The sequence below is a fragment of the Corvus hawaiiensis genome, chromosome 3, assembly GCF_020740725.1.
Source record: "Corvus hawaiiensis isolate bCorHaw1 chromosome 3, bCorHaw1.pri.cur, whole genome shotgun sequence".
Lineage (NCBI taxonomy): Eukaryota > Metazoa > Chordata > Aves > Passeriformes > Corvidae > Corvus > Corvus hawaiiensis.
Window position 1 is genome coordinate 45239173 of NC_063215.1, and position 18125 is coordinate 45257297.

The 18125-nt window shown below is 42.9% G+C and overlaps 1 protein-coding gene across 3 annotated transcripts in view; it reads left to right on the forward strand.

Moving 5' to 3' along the window:
• Nucleotides 1–5955, forward strand: part of LIN28B (lin-28 homolog B) — a 102429-nt gene extending 96474 nt beyond the window's left edge. For all 3 annotated transcript variants that reach the window (XM_048299039.1, XM_048299040.1, XM_048299041.1), the window contains one exon: nucleotides 1263–5955. In XM_048299039.1, coding sequence (XP_048154996.1) covers nucleotides 1263–1632 — 370 coding nt within the window. In that variant the 3' untranslated portion in view covers nucleotides 1633–5955. The remainder of the gene's footprint in view (nucleotides 1–1262) is intronic.
• The last annotated feature ends 12170 nt before the right edge of the window (nucleotides 5956–18125 follow it).

Sequence of the window (18125 nt, forward strand, 5' to 3'; positions counted from 1 at the left end):
AAATGTTGGTGTTTGCAGTCTTTTTAAAAATTACTCAGGTTTTATCAATAACATTTCTTTGCAGGGTAAAGCAAATTCGGGAGATGAGACTGCAGCTGTACATATAGCTTTGCACAGACTAAAGTTCTTGATATTGAATAAACTAGTAGTGACTACTAAATACTAGGTGAAATAGTCAAACGGTGCCTTGTTACTTTCCAGGAATCTGAAAATATACATTATCTTTATGTGGGCTTGATCCAGAGCACGTTGCAGTATTTTGTTCATAGTTATGGTTAGTCATTTTTTTAATCCTTCAGTTGACTCCACAGACCTAAGTATTTGTGAAATAATTTTTTTTAATTGGTGGTTAAGGGAAAATAAAATATTGGTTCTTTGCAGTAACATGTTAGATTATTATAAATGAAATGTCTATGCATTCAGTGCAAGTTTTATAAGACAAAGAAACAGAAACCATACAAAACCAGCCGAAATAGAAAACTCAGTGGTGCACATAAGGTCACCATGCCAAAGGCGTGTAATTATTTCTTTGTATCCTGTGTTAGAATAATGTAATCCAATAACTGGTGTTCCTGGTGTGTGTTACAAAGGATTCAGTAAGGAATTGTTGGAGAGTTCTTCAGGACTCCCATGGCTAACAAGGTTAAATAGAAGAGTTCGTGGGCTTCAGCCATTTCCGAGAAGTGTGGGAGAAGCCTTGTCCGTGCGGCTGGAGGAGGCTCTCTGCCCCCCTCGGCTCCCGGCAGCGCATCCCATGGGAACTGGCACCCCGGGCACAACCCCGTGCACGTGGGTTGGGAGTTTTGAGAGCAAGCAAACAAACCCGGATTCATGACTCTTGCCGGGGCTCTACTGAGTTTATTGTGAGTCGAACCCGTAAATGCCATTCCAGACCCTGTGACCCCACCGTAAAGGTTTGGCCCAGCGCCTTGGCCCGCCGTGCCTGGGCTGAGCCAGAGGAGCCGAGGTGCCGGGCCCTGGGACAGAGCCCGCTGGTGCGGGGCACCGCGTCCTCCTCGGGCCTGGGTTTCCCTGGCTGCAAGCACCGTGTCCCGCGGGCCCTGGCTCCGGGAGCGGCCGAGCCGCGGCGGCGGCAGGCGCTGGAGCCGCGGGACGCGCGAGTCCCGGGGCGAGCAGGGACACCGCGGGGCGATGGCTGGAGATCTGGTGCCCTCTAGTGGGGCCGGCGCCCGGGCCCGCCGGAAACCTTCCCGTTTGACGCTGCGTTGCATAACTCCATGTCTGTCTCTGTTTGGTTTTAGATGCTACAACTGTGGCGGCCTCGACCACCACGCTAAAGAATGTAGTCTACCTCCGCAGCCAAAGAAGTGCCATTACTGTCAGAGCATCATGCACATGGTGGCTAACTGCCCCCATAAAACTGTCTCGCAGCAGCCCGCTAGTTCTCAGGGAAGACACGAAGCCGAACCGCAGCCTTCCACTTCTGCCTTCCTGAGAGAAGGGGGAGGAACACACGGCTTCTCGTCTCCATCGTACTCTCAGGAAGGCAGGCCGGAGGTCTCGGAGCGCTCGGGCAGGTCACCACAGGAAGCTTCGTCGAGTAAGTTGTCTGCATCGCCTGAAGAACCGAACAGAAAGGGGCCTTCTGTTCAGAAAAGGAAAAAAACTTAATGCATTTGTCATAATGTTCCGTTTTTTTTACCCTCTTGGGATGTCTACCTCATGCAAGTACAGGGGAAATAATTTCATTATCACTGTTGAGGAACTGTGAATGTTTTTTTGTTTTTTCTTTAATAGACAAATCACTCCAAACAAAATACATTTGAGCAGGGTGCATTACGTTTTACCTTCCGTGTGTGTATGAGTGTGCATGTGAGTGTGTGTATGTGTACATATCTATAAATATATATTTTTCCATCAGACCATTCTCCAGATCCCACCAGACATTACTGTGAAGCAATAGTCACAGTACCCAGTGTTCCTGAACTCATTCCTAGAACCTGTTTCCAAATGTGTTCAAAAAGCAAACAAGAAAACCCAAGAACTTTCACTCAGAAACAAACCAAACCTGATAAACCACACACAGAACTGCGATCAAGACTGTTACTTCTCTTGTGAACCAAAGGATACTTTCATATTTTAAAGCTGCCATATGGTACTAAAGATACTAAGACATCCCCCGTACCATCAATTTTAATTACTTCCTTTTTCATCTTCCCAAAGTATCAAAACCCCTCCCCTCCCCACACCGGTGCAGGGCAGTGTCATGACTCAAGACGACTCTCATTGCCATTACCCTTTGTTGGTGAGGAGTTTAGAGCTCCAGAAAAGACAATGAATGTGTAGTTTCTGTGATGGTTTCTCAAAACATCTTGTTAAATTAATATGATTGTAACTGTAATTTAGATGTCTGTTGTGTAGGGGAGAATGTATAAGTTGTTACCAAACAGACCCTTTTGAGTGGTGTCAGGATACCATCCTGGTTAGTCATTTGTATTCTGTGAACATTTAGGGTACCTTGGTGGCAGTAGTAGCCACAGCAGCAGCAATTTCTCTTGGTCCCAAGTAGTGTCCCTCAATTTGAAGGGTCTTCCCCCTTATTTTCTGTTGAAATACATGGAGAGAACTCCCTAAGGATTTTTATTGTTGTTGTTTGTTTGGGTTTTGAAGAAAACAAAATGCAAAGCTAATGAGATCCTGGGCTAAAGAGTTTCTTAAGAATAAAGGTTGATGGGTACTTGGGGTTGCTCAGCTAGCCTCCCTTGCTGATGATACAGCATGTGTGCAGACCAGCCTGGGTGAAGGGACCTGCAAATTTGCCAGAAGCCCTGGACATCATCTGCTTCTTGTGAACTGGGGGCTGCTGCTGATCAGCCTTGGTCTAGAGTTCCCTAGGACCACACACTTCTGTGTGAAAGAGGAGAAAGATTGGTGGCCTCAGAGTGAGGCTCCCTGGGCTGCAGGCCTTGCTCGGGGTTAATAGAGTTGGAGCCTATCAAAACTTCGAGTCGCTTTCCATTTGTAACTTTTGAATTACCAAGTCATACGTAAGATAACGTACTCTGACAAATCCCATTGTGGATGTAAGTTAATTAGAGAAACCTGTATAATCCTTAACATTGGCAATAAACACAGGCTGTTAAAGCTTGAAAGTGTCGGGTAGGTTTAAGCTCGGATAATCAAACTAAAGGAACAGCCTGTGTGAAAGGCTGCAGCGAGCCAAAGTCTTACCATGGTAGCTCCTCTGCAGCCAATAGTTACAACAGGTATGCAGCTGGCTCATTGCGTGGCCTTCCCCTTCCCACTTGTCCTGCCAGATGAGACTTTTACTGGTGCTGCTGCTGCTGCTTCAGTGAACAGGTAGTAATCAAACTCCTCAGTGAAGGGCACAATTTCAAGAGAATTATTTTGTGTGAATTCCTTGCCAGTGTTTGCAAGAATCTCGAGGTTTATACTGAAGTTCTCAGTATGCTAATGCAAAGCTTACCTTTGACGATATTGAATGTGATATATCTATAGAGAACTTCCTTGCCTTATGTAAGGATAGTAAACTTATTTAAGTTATGTAGACAAATCAAAGTGGCATTGCTTAACCTTCTAGTCGGTGTAAAAGCCAGGTTAAACAGCAAAGATGCAAAACTTAGGTCACTTTGAAAATTTAAACCAAAGTTCCTTATAGAAATAGGCAATTGTGGATTTGAAAACTGGTCATTCCCTGTTTATATGTAAGAAGTTCAGAGCTGAGATAAGGAAATACTTTCAACATGCGGATTTTTATTGGTGCTGTTTGAAATCACTGTGTGCACCGAAGTCAGACTGAACTGCTAAGAGCACATACCAAACCCTTATTGTTGAAAGCTTAAGGTTTTATTTTTATATATTAGAATGTTATCACTGTTACATAACATACTCAGGACAAAGAACTTTGCTCAGGGAATATACCATGTAATGTTTTTTTTTTCTTTACAGAATAGTCTACAGACTTGCTTACTCAGAACAAACCAAATAGTCTTAGACCTTTTTATCTCTATATAAGTATTATGTACTGATATTAGTAACTACCTCTGAGTTGACATAGACCTACGTTTCTGATAATCAGCTCTCAGCGTTTTGTATCATAAGTTCCTGTGAAATGATGAAGTGGTATTCTGTACTGGTTGCTTATGTGAGCGTTTTGTGTCTTTACATTCACAGGGTCTGAGTTTTCAGAGATGCTGGGCTACCACAGCTCCCACTGACTTCCAGTCGGAGTTACTGGTGCTTAGCTTTTCTGGGAGGGGAGGGATGGGGGATGGGGGGTGGAGGGGGAAGAATAAAAACACAAAAGCATCAAGCCCACTTTGTTTACATAGGTGACAATAAAATTATTATTCTGTTTACAGCAAAAGGCTACCTCATATCTACTGCATGAACACACCTTTGTGCTGCTCTGGCCTTAAAGGTGGCTGTTGATCTATGGTACATACCTTTTATCTGTACTAAATATGTAACTGTTAGTTCACCACTGCAGACATTATGGTAAATAATTGTTTAAGATGAAGCATCCATTTGAAATTATGAGACCTTTCCAAACATTTCTTTGAAAGTTTTTGTTTTTCTGTCCAAAGGATTATGGGCACTGTTCACGGAAATAAATACAGCTCCAGAAGAGACAAAAATGTACATGCCTAGGATAAACATATAGCAGCATAAGCTGCAGCAGGGAACTACTTAGCACTGGGCTGCAGTAGGAAAAAAATCTAGTTATACTACTTCAATAGGCTGCTCCAAATAAGCAAAGAACCTTTTAAAGGAGGAGGCACAGAGTTTGGGATTCTTCCTTCATGTCTAAGGACAAAATTAATATTCGGCAGCATCCACTCAGGCTAGATTTCCCCCTATTCACCAGCCTGTCCTTGCCAGAGCGCTCCACAATAAAACTTGTTTGAGTAGAAATAGTTCAAATACCTGCTCAGACAGATGTATTTTTCTTCTAACAATAGTGGAGATAAGGTTAAACTGGAGCAAGAATCTCTCCCTCCCCTTCCCCCACCCCAAAATACTCAATGTGATTTAATTGTAAGGGACATTGTGAGATATTTTTTACTCTTCCCAAGGAGAGGTCACGGTATTTAATTACACGCTACGAAAGCTACTCCATGAGGAAGACTTGTATTTGGAGGAAGAGCCAAATAACTTTTTGCTGCAGTTAATGGTAAATCTGGCATTGTAATACCATTTGCAATATTTTGCCTTTAGCCAGCTTTCAGGGAGTGCCAAACACCACATTTGGATCTTGCCTCTTCCCATTGCAGGCCACCTTTTGAGCCATTTTATTCTGCACCAGTGTTATCCTGGAGTTCCTGCTTGGTCATACTTAGTTTTGTTAATAGAACCCCATGAAAAAGTGCTTATAGATCTTGTTCCATTCTTTGTAAGAAGAATTATAAAAGAACATGGGAAATCACACTGAGTCTTAAATTTAATTTAATTAATTTATCTGTAAGAAATGTTTATCATAAAAAATATATATGTATTCCCCTGTGCTAGATATAAAAGTAATTGGGAAGATATGTACATGTGCAGATGCACTGATTTTAATTTCCTAGAAGTCTTAATGAGATTTGAGTTGTTTTAGAAACAAGCAGAGCCTTGTTAAATGCATCAATCTTATTTTGCTTAGTTTATCAACAGCCTCTTTAAGATCCAGTGGTTGTGTTACCCCTGTTACAACTGTTGACTGATAACAAGAGGTTGATCTATGAACACACGCTTCTTTTTTTTTATGTAAACCAGAGCTGTGTATCAGCAGCTGTGGCAGCATTTTTCTGAGAATGTTGAAAAGTAGCAAGGTATTTGCTACCATTGTCATTGAACCAAATGTATGAGCAACCATCTTTACAAAGGACAATGGTTTTGACTACCTCTTGGATTACTAAGTTAAGCAACAACTGTCTGACAAACATCACCAGACTGGCTTAAACTAGTATGTGTTGCCTGTGATAATAATAACAATAACCATACTAGAGACCAAAGTGAACACTGATTTCTATATGTCTTTAATACTGTGTCTTATCTAGTGTTTTTAAATTATCTTCTGTAGTATAGATTACCTCATTGTCCATTTTGACTTGTATGTTGTTTACAAGGTGAAATAAATGAAAAATCACTTGAATTTTATGTTGTAAGAAAAAAGCCGTGAGTTGAAGTTTTGAAGGTCATTTCACCTGTTTACTGTCTTGAGGGACTAAAGCACTGATTGCCTTTCTGCATATCATGTATTTTATATTCTCATTTCATGCCTAATGTCTTTTTTTTCCTGTCAGTCATGGATATTGTGAGGTTTAAAATAATTACTTGATTAAAAATAAAACATATAACGTTGGCATTTACAGTGAGCCATTGAGATTTGCTTTATTTGCATGGTAAAAACACACTGCATATCACTGGAGAGTTTTCTTTTGTACCTATGCTCACTTCGTTTTGGGATATTACCTTCACAAAAAATAATTTTAGTTATATAAGCTGTTGTTGGGAGGAGAGAGGGAGGGAGGGACGAATAAATGATTAATTCATAGCTAGATCATACTTGCAGTACTGTAGAAATTGTACCCCAAAACCTATTCACCTATTGAAATTAAATTGCAGTATTGTAGCTTTTGGTACTTACTCTCTGTGAGAATACACTGGACATTAAAACTGCCAGACATTTAGACATGTAGGTTATTCTCTGGGCTGAAAAGCTTTTGGTATTTTAGGCCTCATCCCATCTTTATTACTTCTTCCATAATCTGTAAGCTTGTATATATCTATTTCATGCTAGTTTAAACTGAATTGAAGAGGGGTTTCTCTCTAGAAAGGGAAGTGCTGTCATTTTTCATTACCTGGAAATTCCTTCTCTAGATTACATAAAGCATTACTAGTGACTTGGATAGCATTAGCTCATCATTCTGTATTAAAATATTTGAGGACTTGTATATGCCACTTCCAGTGCCTCTGTTTCAACAGAGGGCTCTACATGCAGGGGATTAATAGCAAAATTTAACAATCTCTGCTAATACAAGGGGGAAAACACTTTTTTTTCTATTTGTGCAAACACCTGCATGAAAGGGTTACTATCTACTACTCTTCTAGTCACAGAAAACTTCCATTTGCTTCCCCTCACCTTACCTCTAATACATGTCCTCAAAAAAGAGTGAGCTATGAAGATGTGTCACAATCACATGTCCAGTCACATCCAGTCATGTCCCCACCTCACTCCCAGCCTGTGAAAATGAAATGAACCAAATGGTTTCATTTCCTGGAATGTGGAAGAGGTGACTCTCCATCTTCTTGGCTAAGATCCCCCATGTGTCCCACTTCTTGTACCAGTCATGAGGAGTGAGGCTTTCTTACGAACATCTGACGAGTGCTCTGTGAAGAACATGGTTCACACCAGGGGCTTACATGTGCTCCTGGCCAGCCTGACGCCAGTGTTTCAGGGAATGAGAGGAGACACCTTGGGCATGCCACCATCTGACTCCTGGAACACCCTTCAAGGTGACACGCAGGAGGAAGCCACCTTGGGGAGCTGTGAGCAGCTCTGGCCATGCACAAATGTAGGAAGCCCTTGGAACAAGTGAAATGGAGATAACCTTCTCTCCAACAGTGTCTAATGTTGGATGAAACCAAAGCACCTGGAAGAACAACACCTTACTCTTCCCACCTTGCCTCCCTAATGTGCAGCCCTCCTTCCCAGAGCCACTAAAAGTCAGAATTTTTATCCTTTCAGCAGCTGCCCCAGGACAGTTTAGAACTATTGGCTTCATGTTATAGACAGGAAACCTTGTCTTGTACATTAGGCAAAGGCAAATCATCAGTGGTACGTAAATCCACTGCTGCAAGCCAAGGCCCCCTTTCCTAACATTGCAGAGAAGTGGTCACACAGCATTAACAGCAACATTGCTCTGTGCCAACAAAGAAGAAATCCTTGGGTTGAAACTTCTAAATTAGTCAATAGAGTAACATCAAAATCACAGAAGCCTTTTGAAATAACAATAAAAGTAGCATACTTATTTTATTCCTTGTTCTGTGGGTCCTGGGACACATGCTTCCCAGCTATCTCCAGCCTTTCTGGAACCCTAAGTGCCAAAACAAATGTAGCCATTTTTGAAAGAATTGCATTTTTCTTGCAATCTGTTGGGACCAGGAGCTGTTTACACAAGTTATTCATTTCAAAATCACTCATAATTTATGATAGGCTCAGCATAGCTATCTCCTTCCCTCAACACCACACAACTTTCCCCCGGTAACAAAAATATCCCAGATGCAAATAATTTCACGTACTTTCAAGTTTTTTACATAATTAACCCTCACACTTCCTGTATATTTGCACAGGAAGACACACTGTGGTGGACAGGAGGGAATTCATTCTGTGGATGTGCTCCTCCTGATATTATTATAATTTAGGTGATGTCCTGATTAATTAACATAAACACCATTTTGGCAAAGCACCCTGCTGTTTCCAGTGTCATCTGCTGCCTGCAATGTTGTTGACCTCTAGGATGACCAGTCCCCTCAAGAGCAGGTTACTCTGCACCAGTTATTATTTTTTGCAGTCATTGGCCACTGCATGATTGCAGAGTAGCTGCCATCGAGCCCCGGGCACCTTTTCAGGCTGCTGATGCTCAGTTAACATGCAGCTGGTCGATTTTTGTTTGCTGGCTGTTCAATACTTGGCCCCAGGCATTACTTGCTGTGCAGCTCTTAGCCTAGATATTCAGGGCTGGAGCAGCCAAACAGTTCATAGACCAACAAAGATGGACTGGTGATGTTACTAAGGTTGGGCCAGCCAGGAGAAGGCAGAAAGAATGACAAGCACTGAGCTTAGGTGTCCATCCATGCTTAGATGCTCACAACCCATTTACTTCCAAATAATCCAGGATTCCAAGCCAGGAAGTACCAGCTGTTTATCTAGTTTGACCTGCCGGATGGCACAGGCTATTAAATTCAGGGCAGTTACTACGGCATTGAATTTTAGCACTCGGCTTTAACTGGAGCCATGTTTGCTTGGGTGCTTTAAGCATATTTTCTAATTGGGCTTCAGATCAGGCCTGAATGCTTTTGAGAAAAAAAAAAAGAGATGCTCTGGTCCATGACAGCTTGTTTTAATCACCTGCTGCTAACAAGTAGTGCCTCATTGCCAGTTCCACTGGTTTCAACTTCCAGCTCTTTGTCCACTATAGTAAAAGGTCCTATGTGCACCAATAAGGAAATTCAACCCTCTTTTTTTTAGTTTTTAAAATCATGGACAAGATCCAATATATTTTTTCTTTCCTTTTCTTTTTTTAATGTAGAATTGCCTCCTCCTTTATCATCATGTTGAGAAACTTGCTACTTGCCTCATTCAGAATCCTTTAACTTCTATGCTGGGATAGCATATCAGCTCTGGCTTTAAAATCAGCTTTGTTGAGCTGCCAGTGTTGGTCTTCAGTGTCCTAGAAAACTAGTTCTTTTGTCTTCTTTCCCTTTTAGAAATGTGCTGGATTATCATGCACTGGGTTCTTCAAAGCAATTAGCTAAAAATGCCCCACCAAAACCAAATCAAACAAAATAATAAAAAAAATAACAAACAACCAAACCCACTTCGGTTGGAGCATCCAAAATATTTGAGGTAATCAGACTAATCAGATATTTTGGGAAATACTGGCTGAAAGTTACTAGAATAATGTATAATAAGTTGAATTTGGAAGTATTTTGGGAGCTGCCTATGAAAGAAAGCAGCAATGCTGTTTCTCCCCCAAGGCAGCACAGGAAGGGTGGGGGCTTGAAGCGCAGCAAGTTCCTTTCCATTCAGCCCCTGTTTCTTTCATCTCTCCTTGACCTACACTGACAGCTGTGACAAAAAGTCACAGTCAAGCCTGCTGAACCGTAACTTCTCTGGAGTTTCAAGCCTGAGAGTTTCTGAAAAGCAGCTGTCTTGCACAAAGCTGAGCAGAGAGGAGCAGAGGCTGCCCCCACAGAGACCCTCTGCTCAGCTGCAGCAGTGTGGGAGGGCGAAGGGGACAGGCACAAGCACCACACCAGCAGTCCCTGAGCCCTAGGATCTGTTTTTCTGTCAGCAAAAGCCAAGGGGAATTAAAGCAAAAGAACTGCAGGAACAGACATAGGGTTTCAGCATCAGCATCAGGTGATTAAAGAAAAGAGAGAAAAGGAGAGAAGAGAAGAGAAGAGAAGAGAAGAGAAGAGAAGAGAAGAGAAGAGAAGAGAAGAGAAGAGAAGAGAAGAGAAGAGAAGAGAAGAGAAGAGAAGAGAAGAGAAGAGAAGAGAAGAGAAGAGAAGAGAAGAGAAGAGAAGAGAAGAGAAGAGAAGAGAAGAGAAGAGGAGAAGAGAAAGAAAAAGAAAAAAAAAAGAAAAAGAAAAAAAGAAAAAGAAAAAAAAAGGAGAAAAAGGGCAAGGTTTGCTAGCCCCTCTGACCAAAGAATCTGGAAAAAATAGGATTAGTGGCAGCTCCTGGAGACAGCCTATCAGGGGGCTTCAAAGAGCAGCAATAGGCTCAGGTGTCCTTCCATCTGTTTCAGTAATGCTCCATTTTCAGATCAGGGATTGGGGTTGTTTCTCCTGATGGCTCATGACCTGAATACTAAAAGCTACAGCCTTGTTCCCCTGCCCATATTGGGTGTCCTGGCAAGGTCTGGGGTGCAGGGGGGTTACAAGGGTGTCTTCTGTGAGGAACTGCTGTAAGGTTCCCCCATGTCTGACAGAGCCAATGCCAGCCAGCTCCAGGGCAGAACTGCTGCTGGCCAAGGCTGAGCCCAGTGATGGTGATACCTCTGGGATAACAGATTTAAGAAGGGGAAAAGTACTCTTCACAACTGCAGTTGGACAAAGGAGTGAGAACATGTGAGAGAAAGAGCTCAGCAGACACCAGTGTCAGTGAAGAAGGAGGGGGAGGTTCTCCAGGCCTGGGGCAGAGATTCTCCTGCAGCCCTTGGTGAAGACCATGGTGAAGCAGCTGTGCCCCTCCAGCCCATGGAAGTCCATGGGGGAGCAGGTGGATGCCGAGAGGGGGCTGTGGCCCCATGAGAACCCCACACTGGAGCAGGCTTCTGGCAGGACCTGTGGCCCTGTAGAGAGAGAAGCCCATGCTGGAGCAGGTTTGCTGGCAGGACTTGGGACCCCATGGAGGACCCACACTGGAGCACTCTGTTCCTGAAAGCCTGCACCATGTGGAAAGGACCCACACTGGAGCAGTTCATGAACAACTGCAGCCTGTGGGAAGGACTCACTTCACTGGAGAAGTTTATGAAGGACTGTCTTCCATGGGAGGGACACCACCCTGGAGCAGGGGAAGAGTGTGAGGAGTCCTCTCCCTGAGGAGAAAGGAGGAGCAGAGACAACCTGTGATGAACCTACCACAAGCCACAATGCCCATTCCCCGTTCCCCTGCACTGCTGGCAGGAAAGACATAAAGATTTCGGGAATAAAATTAAGCCCAGAAGGAAGAAGGAGGGGATGGGGGGCAGATTGTAGGGGAGTTGGTTTTAGATTTCATTTCTCATTACCCTACTCTGATTTGATTGGTAATAAATTATGCTAATTTCCCCAAGTTGAATCTGTTTTGCCCATGACAGTGACTGGAGATTGATCTCTCCCTGTCCTTATCTCAACCTATGAGTCTTTCATTACATTTCCTCTCCCCTGTCCAGCTGAAGAGGGAGTAATAGAGCAGCTTTGGTGGGCACCTGGTGTCTAGCTGGGTCAACACACCCCACTGCCCAAAGTCACGAGAGGCTGAGGATATTTCACCTTGAGCCAGTACTGCTGAGAAACAGCCACCTCTGCAGAACACCCTTCCTCTGGGTGCTGCACTCTGCATGGGAGTCACCACAGTCCTGCTGCATGAGGGCCATGAATTGCAAAGAGGAAGGTAAAAACTTGTTCCCAGAAACCTCCCACAGATTCCCAGAACAACAAGGGAGGGGCTGTTGTTCCAGCTGTTTGACCAGACAGCAGCGTCTCTACAGGTAGTGGTGTAAAGCCTCCCTTATTTTGTCTGCTCATGATTTCTTGCTGTTCAGCTTGACAAAGCAGCAAAGGTAGGCCTAGGGTTCTTCACAATTTTTCTGCAAGATGAACGTTTTCTGAGCACTCTGGCAACTGGTAGGTTTTTGGGACTGGGAATGACAATATGCTGACCTATCTCTGAGGTTTTAAACAGGTATTTTTCTCTACAAACAAGAAATTTTTCAAATCAACAGCATCAACAGTGTTTTCCACAGCAGGAATTAGGACCAATTTACAGATTAATTTTTTCAGAGAAAATAGCCTACCTGCCTCTTTTTACATGGATTTGAAGCACTACAGTGAGACATAGACACAGCAGGAACAGGGAAGGTAGTGGAAGAAAATGCACCAATCAGCACAGACCTTGAGTCCCTAAGTAGCACAAGGTATTTATTAGCTTGCAGCTAAGAGCTACAAGCAGTTACCAGAAAAACCTTGTCACCCTCATGAGTCACACAGGGACATGCTATACTCACTCAAAATCAAAACAAAATCATCCATTTCCTGGAACACTACCAGCACAAAGCCTAAGTGAAGTGACAGGATACAAGAAGAAAGGGCTGGTAGAAGAATAAAGAAGGTCAAGAGTCTCTTTCAATTGGTTTCCTCTTGCTGCAGAGAGACTCTGGCAGGTCCCAACAGCCACAGGGCTCCTGGGGTCACACGGAGCCCCCACTAGAGCTTCCCAGGCCCGTGCCAGCGCTGCCAGGGTCCACCCGCATGCATCACCCAGTGCCTCTTAAGTGTCCATCTAACCTATTGCTTCTGAGCCTGGCTTTGTCCCCACTGAGTCAAAGGGGAAAGGATTTGGGTCACTGTGAGTTTTTGTTAGAAAGGTTCCCTAAATTAGCTCCTCTATTTGAGGTAAAAGAAGAAAGGAGTCCATCTTTATTTTCCCCATTCACCCACCGTAATTACTCCGTCTCATCCCTGTCTGCTATTCACTGGCTCTCAGCAAGGCCCCTGCAGCCAGGTCACAGGTCAGCACGGAGGACAAGCCCCTGCTTCCCTGAAAAGGATTGAAATGTCTTAAGTGCAGCTTCAGCAACTTCCAGAACATGCCAATCCCTTCTGAAAAAGTGGGCTTGGTGAACCACACCTGCAGTGACACAGCAAGGAGACCACAGGTCTGGAAATCTCTGCTCCTGCACTTCGTTCTCTGGTTATCACTTGGTTTGCTCAGGGTCTCAGGAAAACAGTTCATATACCCCAAGTCTCTTTATAGTGCACTGCTTTATTTCTCCAGATTATATAGCAAGGTACTTCCCTTGTGAATTTTCAGAGCTACTCAGCTGCCTGTTTTGTATCTTTAATTTTAATTCAATGTACAATTTTGCTGTTGTTGTTATTAATAGTCATAGGGCAATTGCACTTTTTCTCTTAAGTCCTGGGGGAAGATCTTACCTGTACATTTCATATTAGAGCTAGTACTTGACATGTAGAGATATGTCTAACAGCCCCTTTAACTTCTTATGATATGAGTTCTTCTAAGTTTTTTACACAAAAACTATTTCCTGAAACCACTAACTTCAACAATTATAAAAGTGGTCTTGAGTTCCCACATAGCAGTACCTGCACCAGAAAGCAAAACTACACTCACACAGCCAACAGGAATGTGATTTATTATTCCTGCACTGAGTCACCACCTCTGGGTTTAGATACCTGCTATGAAGAACTGGGAAAATCAGATTACCCATAGAAAGTATTTGTAATAAACTATTGCCAGTAGCCCACAAGTTTGGATGCATCAAAACCAGGCTACCAAATGGTCCACAAATATCAGAGGTGACACATTCCCCCTTTGGAAAAGAAGAATAATTTTTTCCTCACTGCAGGAGCCATTAAAATATTTCTCATGATATTTATACACAGCATCTCCCTTTTATTCAGATTGACTCTATTGGGGATTTCCATTCATTTCAGCAGTCAGCACTTTTTAGTGCTTCTAAATGCACTGTATAGCATGATAAATATGATGCTGGACAAGAGCAGAACTCAGATCAGCTGCTTTAAGACACAAACAGCTGAGCAATCATTCTTTCCATGACATGATTAGTTTACTGCACAGTTGATTTTTTTTCTCCTTGTCTTTCCTCAGTAGGCTCTACTGCACCTATCTCAGAGAGGCAGAGACAGCATCTCCAAGAGGAAGACAAGAATCAGGACGAGAGATGTGAGGTTTAAGTGGCACTGTTACCTGTGGTGCACTGTTGTGTCTCTGTGTTTTTTTAATGGGAACATCTGTCTGGGAAAGTTGTGCAGGGGCAGTTACAGATGTGCCGCGTATCAGCACAATTCTGTTCACTTTAGTAGTTTCCCCCAAAAGTCTGTGATCACAACTATACTTAAGCACCCCAGCCTAGAGCAATGTTGCCTCCACTGCTTACTTTGGCACCAGAAGACATATTCTAAGCTCATCTGGCTCATCCCCAAGCCTGAAGCTTGCATACACTACCACAGCCTCTGCCAAATCCATGCCAAATCTTTCCAATTGTTTGGGTTTTTTTCTTTTGGCTTCCCCACTGATATTGACAGCATTTGCAAAAAGCATGGGAAGTTTCTCCCCAGCAGAGGCTGCTGTTTGTCTGCATTCTTGTCTTCCAACAAGAGCAATTTTTAAGATTTGTCCTCTGATGACAAAACAGCACAAATTCCAGGGTGCTCTTGCACACAACTCATTTCTGTTGCAGTGACCGACAGACAATCTGAGCTCATCTGCGTTCATGCCATTGGGCTGCACTGGAAGAAACACTTGTGCTGGCTGAGTGCACTCTAGAATCAGTTTAGGGACAGGCTCGGCCACAATACAGTCTCCCAACTTCACCTTCCCTGACCCTGGCAAGGTACCTGCCACAGAGAAGAGGTACCAATTCAGTTCTCTTTGCTGCTTCCATTTTTAAGGCAACATTCAGAAAGCAATTAGTTTTCTGAGAGGTTTGTGATGAGTGGAGATACAATTTAAAAGCAGGCTCCATCCATTACGGTAGTCAATGTAAAAAGAAGCTGGTTTGAGCTGAATGCAACGAAACCAACTTGTGGACAAACTGTAATTAGCTCCAACTGTCTGATTTAAATGAATATCACAGAAAAATTCTGTGGTAATAACCCACGGATAGATACCACCTGTGTGTTCATGTGACATTTAGGGTACAAACTAAATATGCTGAGCCCAAAATGTTTGTTCTGCAAAGAAAACCAGGGTTCTCAGCCCACTAAAAACATGAAAACAAACCCCACTCATCTTGTTACAGATTTGCTATTTTAGGGGCCTTTATTTGTCTGTTGGTTTTTCACCTGCAAAAATTCAGATCCCCTTTGCTAGGAAAAGGAAGCAGAGGGAGTAGACATTTGCTGCAGTGCTAAGAATCTCAAGTTCTCCAGGAATCACATATTAAAAGTGTCTTTTCTTGGTCTTACTTGCTTTTCTTGGTCTTTTACTCTTCAAATAGAGATCATAGTACTAGGTTTAAGCAATTAAAGGATGTCCAAGACACACCAGGAGAGGAGCCTTTTTTTTCCACAAAACAAACCCGCAGCTTTTTAACAAACTCTACTTTTTTTTTTTCCTTTTTCTGTATAAGTAATATAATTTCCCCTTTGGCACTTAAGTATGGATTTGTATTTAAACTTTCACATTCTGTGAATGTTTTACAACATACCCTGTGCACAAAAGAAACATTTTCTATCTAATACACTCTAAGTCAAAGAAGCAGTAATCTGTTAGGCACTTATTCCTCCAAATAGAACGATAATTTATGTCAGTACAAGTCTTTTTGCCTGCTGCTAATTGTGTTAGTTTAGCACAGCCTGGTTTTAGTGGGCGGGAGAAAAGCTGCTTGAAGCGTCTATGTCTGGCACAGAGCCAGTCGCTGAGGTCTCTGACGATGGGCAGGTTACTAGCCCAATTAGACAATTGTGTAAGCTCTCTGTGATTACCTGTTTAAGAAAGGAAAAACCGCGGGAAGCTCTCTTTCTTCTCCGGAGGGGTGGTGAGGTGGCTGCCGGGGATCATCCCGGGGGGTGGGGGGGGTTGGTGGGAATCATCTCTTACACACCTGTATGCTGATTTTATCCTGCTGACTCTCGCTCCTCTTTCCTCACACCCAGCCAAATGAAGCAGCTGTCTCCGCCTGGGTTTCCCCTGTTGCCACTGGTCCTAGTACATTCCCAATAGTGAGGTAGAAAGCTGCTTTCCCCAGCCCAGCTCAGAGCTCAGTCCTGACTGTGCTTGGGCACAGGCCAGTGGTGATGTGCTCCAGGAAAGGGAAATGGTGGAGGTGTGATGGGAAAATGCCCACAAAACAGTAATGCTGTTTAAAAAGATGCCTTTGAAGTCCTGCCTCTGAGCAGGTTTTTGTCTCTCCTGAAAATGACTGCATGCCTCATGCCTCCACACTCATCCCAAAGCACTTAGAGATCAGGCCAAGTCCAGTTTAGCTGGAGCAGCTATGTTAGCTGCCCTCTGTAAGGCTTAAGCCAGCAACCCAGCCAAAGAACTGTGTCACTGCCAGCTTTCCTAAGTACACCGGCACAGAGAAGTAGCCGAAGGAACCAGGTTATGGACTTCACTGGAAGATAAAATTTGCAGCTTTTTGAAATGGATTCCCTCCTCTCGTGTCTCTTTGTGGACCTATGTCAGCTTTTGAAAAATTAAACGAGGAAATGCAGAGAAAAACATAGATCTCTGTTTGGTTTTCTAAGTGAGTTGTAGTCGTCATGAAGTGTCCCTTGAAAGCCTAACAAAGTACTTGTAGACATGAGTGATGAAACCCTGGAAATTTTTGGCCACAAAAAGGTTTTATAGAAAAAGCTTTTCATAAAGATTTGGAGAGAAGCCCAAGTACACGGAAAGGTTAAAAAAAAGTGCAAAGTGAAACTCCAGAAGGTGGTGTGATCAGGGTAATTATTTTGGAAAAAACTGCAGGAGAACAGACATTTAAAATCTTAGAAGATTCGTATTTCTTCACAGTATTTTGGCAGACAATGTCTATACTATTATTACATTCCTTAGTTTTCTGGAACAGGATGGAGCACTGAGTGACAGCGAACACAAGAGTGTTGATGGAATAGCGTACAAGTGGATGCATGTCAAGAGGCACTGCCTTTGATCTGTTCTTTGCTATGAAGGATGACAGGGAGCTGTTATCCCAAAAGCACTTTGCACAAGAAATCAGGATGTGGCTGTAACAGATATTAATCCCCCAGGGGAAAGCTAAGGATTAATTCAAGCATGGTAAATTGCAGTGACTGAGCAGTAGTCAGCTACAGTAGGTGTAATACTGGAGGTTGTAATAATACTTACACTCATCCCTATGCAAAGCCCTAATATCTACTTCGCCTTTGACTTAGGGGTCTTAAAGAGTTTTCTGGAAAATAAAGTTCTCAAGGCTTTAAAAAGGTATTTAACCAACACACAGGCATGGCATGGCACAGCTGTAACTTAGATTTGTAAATTATTTTATATGCATTAAATGCTAAGTAAATATTCTTGTGAATTAAAATTCAGCTAACATTTAAGCTCACTGAAAATGCTTTGTTCTACCTGTAGTCATAATAACTTTATCAACTGAAAAGTACTTTGTTCTGTTAAAGGGCCCAAAAAGAGTTCATCAACTTTTGCAGTGTTGTTGAGCCACTCCACATTGCTCTCCTTACTGAAAAAAAGAGTACAGCAACTATATTGCAATCAATACCAAGTGATCCCGCAACTTTTGCTCTGTATTTCATCTCTGCACTCTCTAATGACTTTCATATTATCATCGGCATGCTCTCAGGAAGTTTACATGTCAGAGCTAATTAACTAGGATGGTTTGTCTTCCTTTATTAATCCCCTAAGTACTGAAAACCCATTCCCCTTTAAGCAGGAGCAGCTGTGACCAACATGGCATCAGAGATGCAAAGCCAGCATTTTATTCAGAAGCACTTGCTACAACATTTCTGAGAGAATAATTGGAGTAACTGTTGTAATTCCAGTAATAAGGTTAAATTGTGTCTTTACAATTTGACTTCCCGAAACTCCATCCAAACGATTTGTGAATGTATATGTGATAGCCTGTCATGCACAATGTTGCTCTAGAAATTGCTTCAAAGATACTTTCCAAGCCTGTACTTTTGCAATTAGGCTCTACCTAGATGCCAAA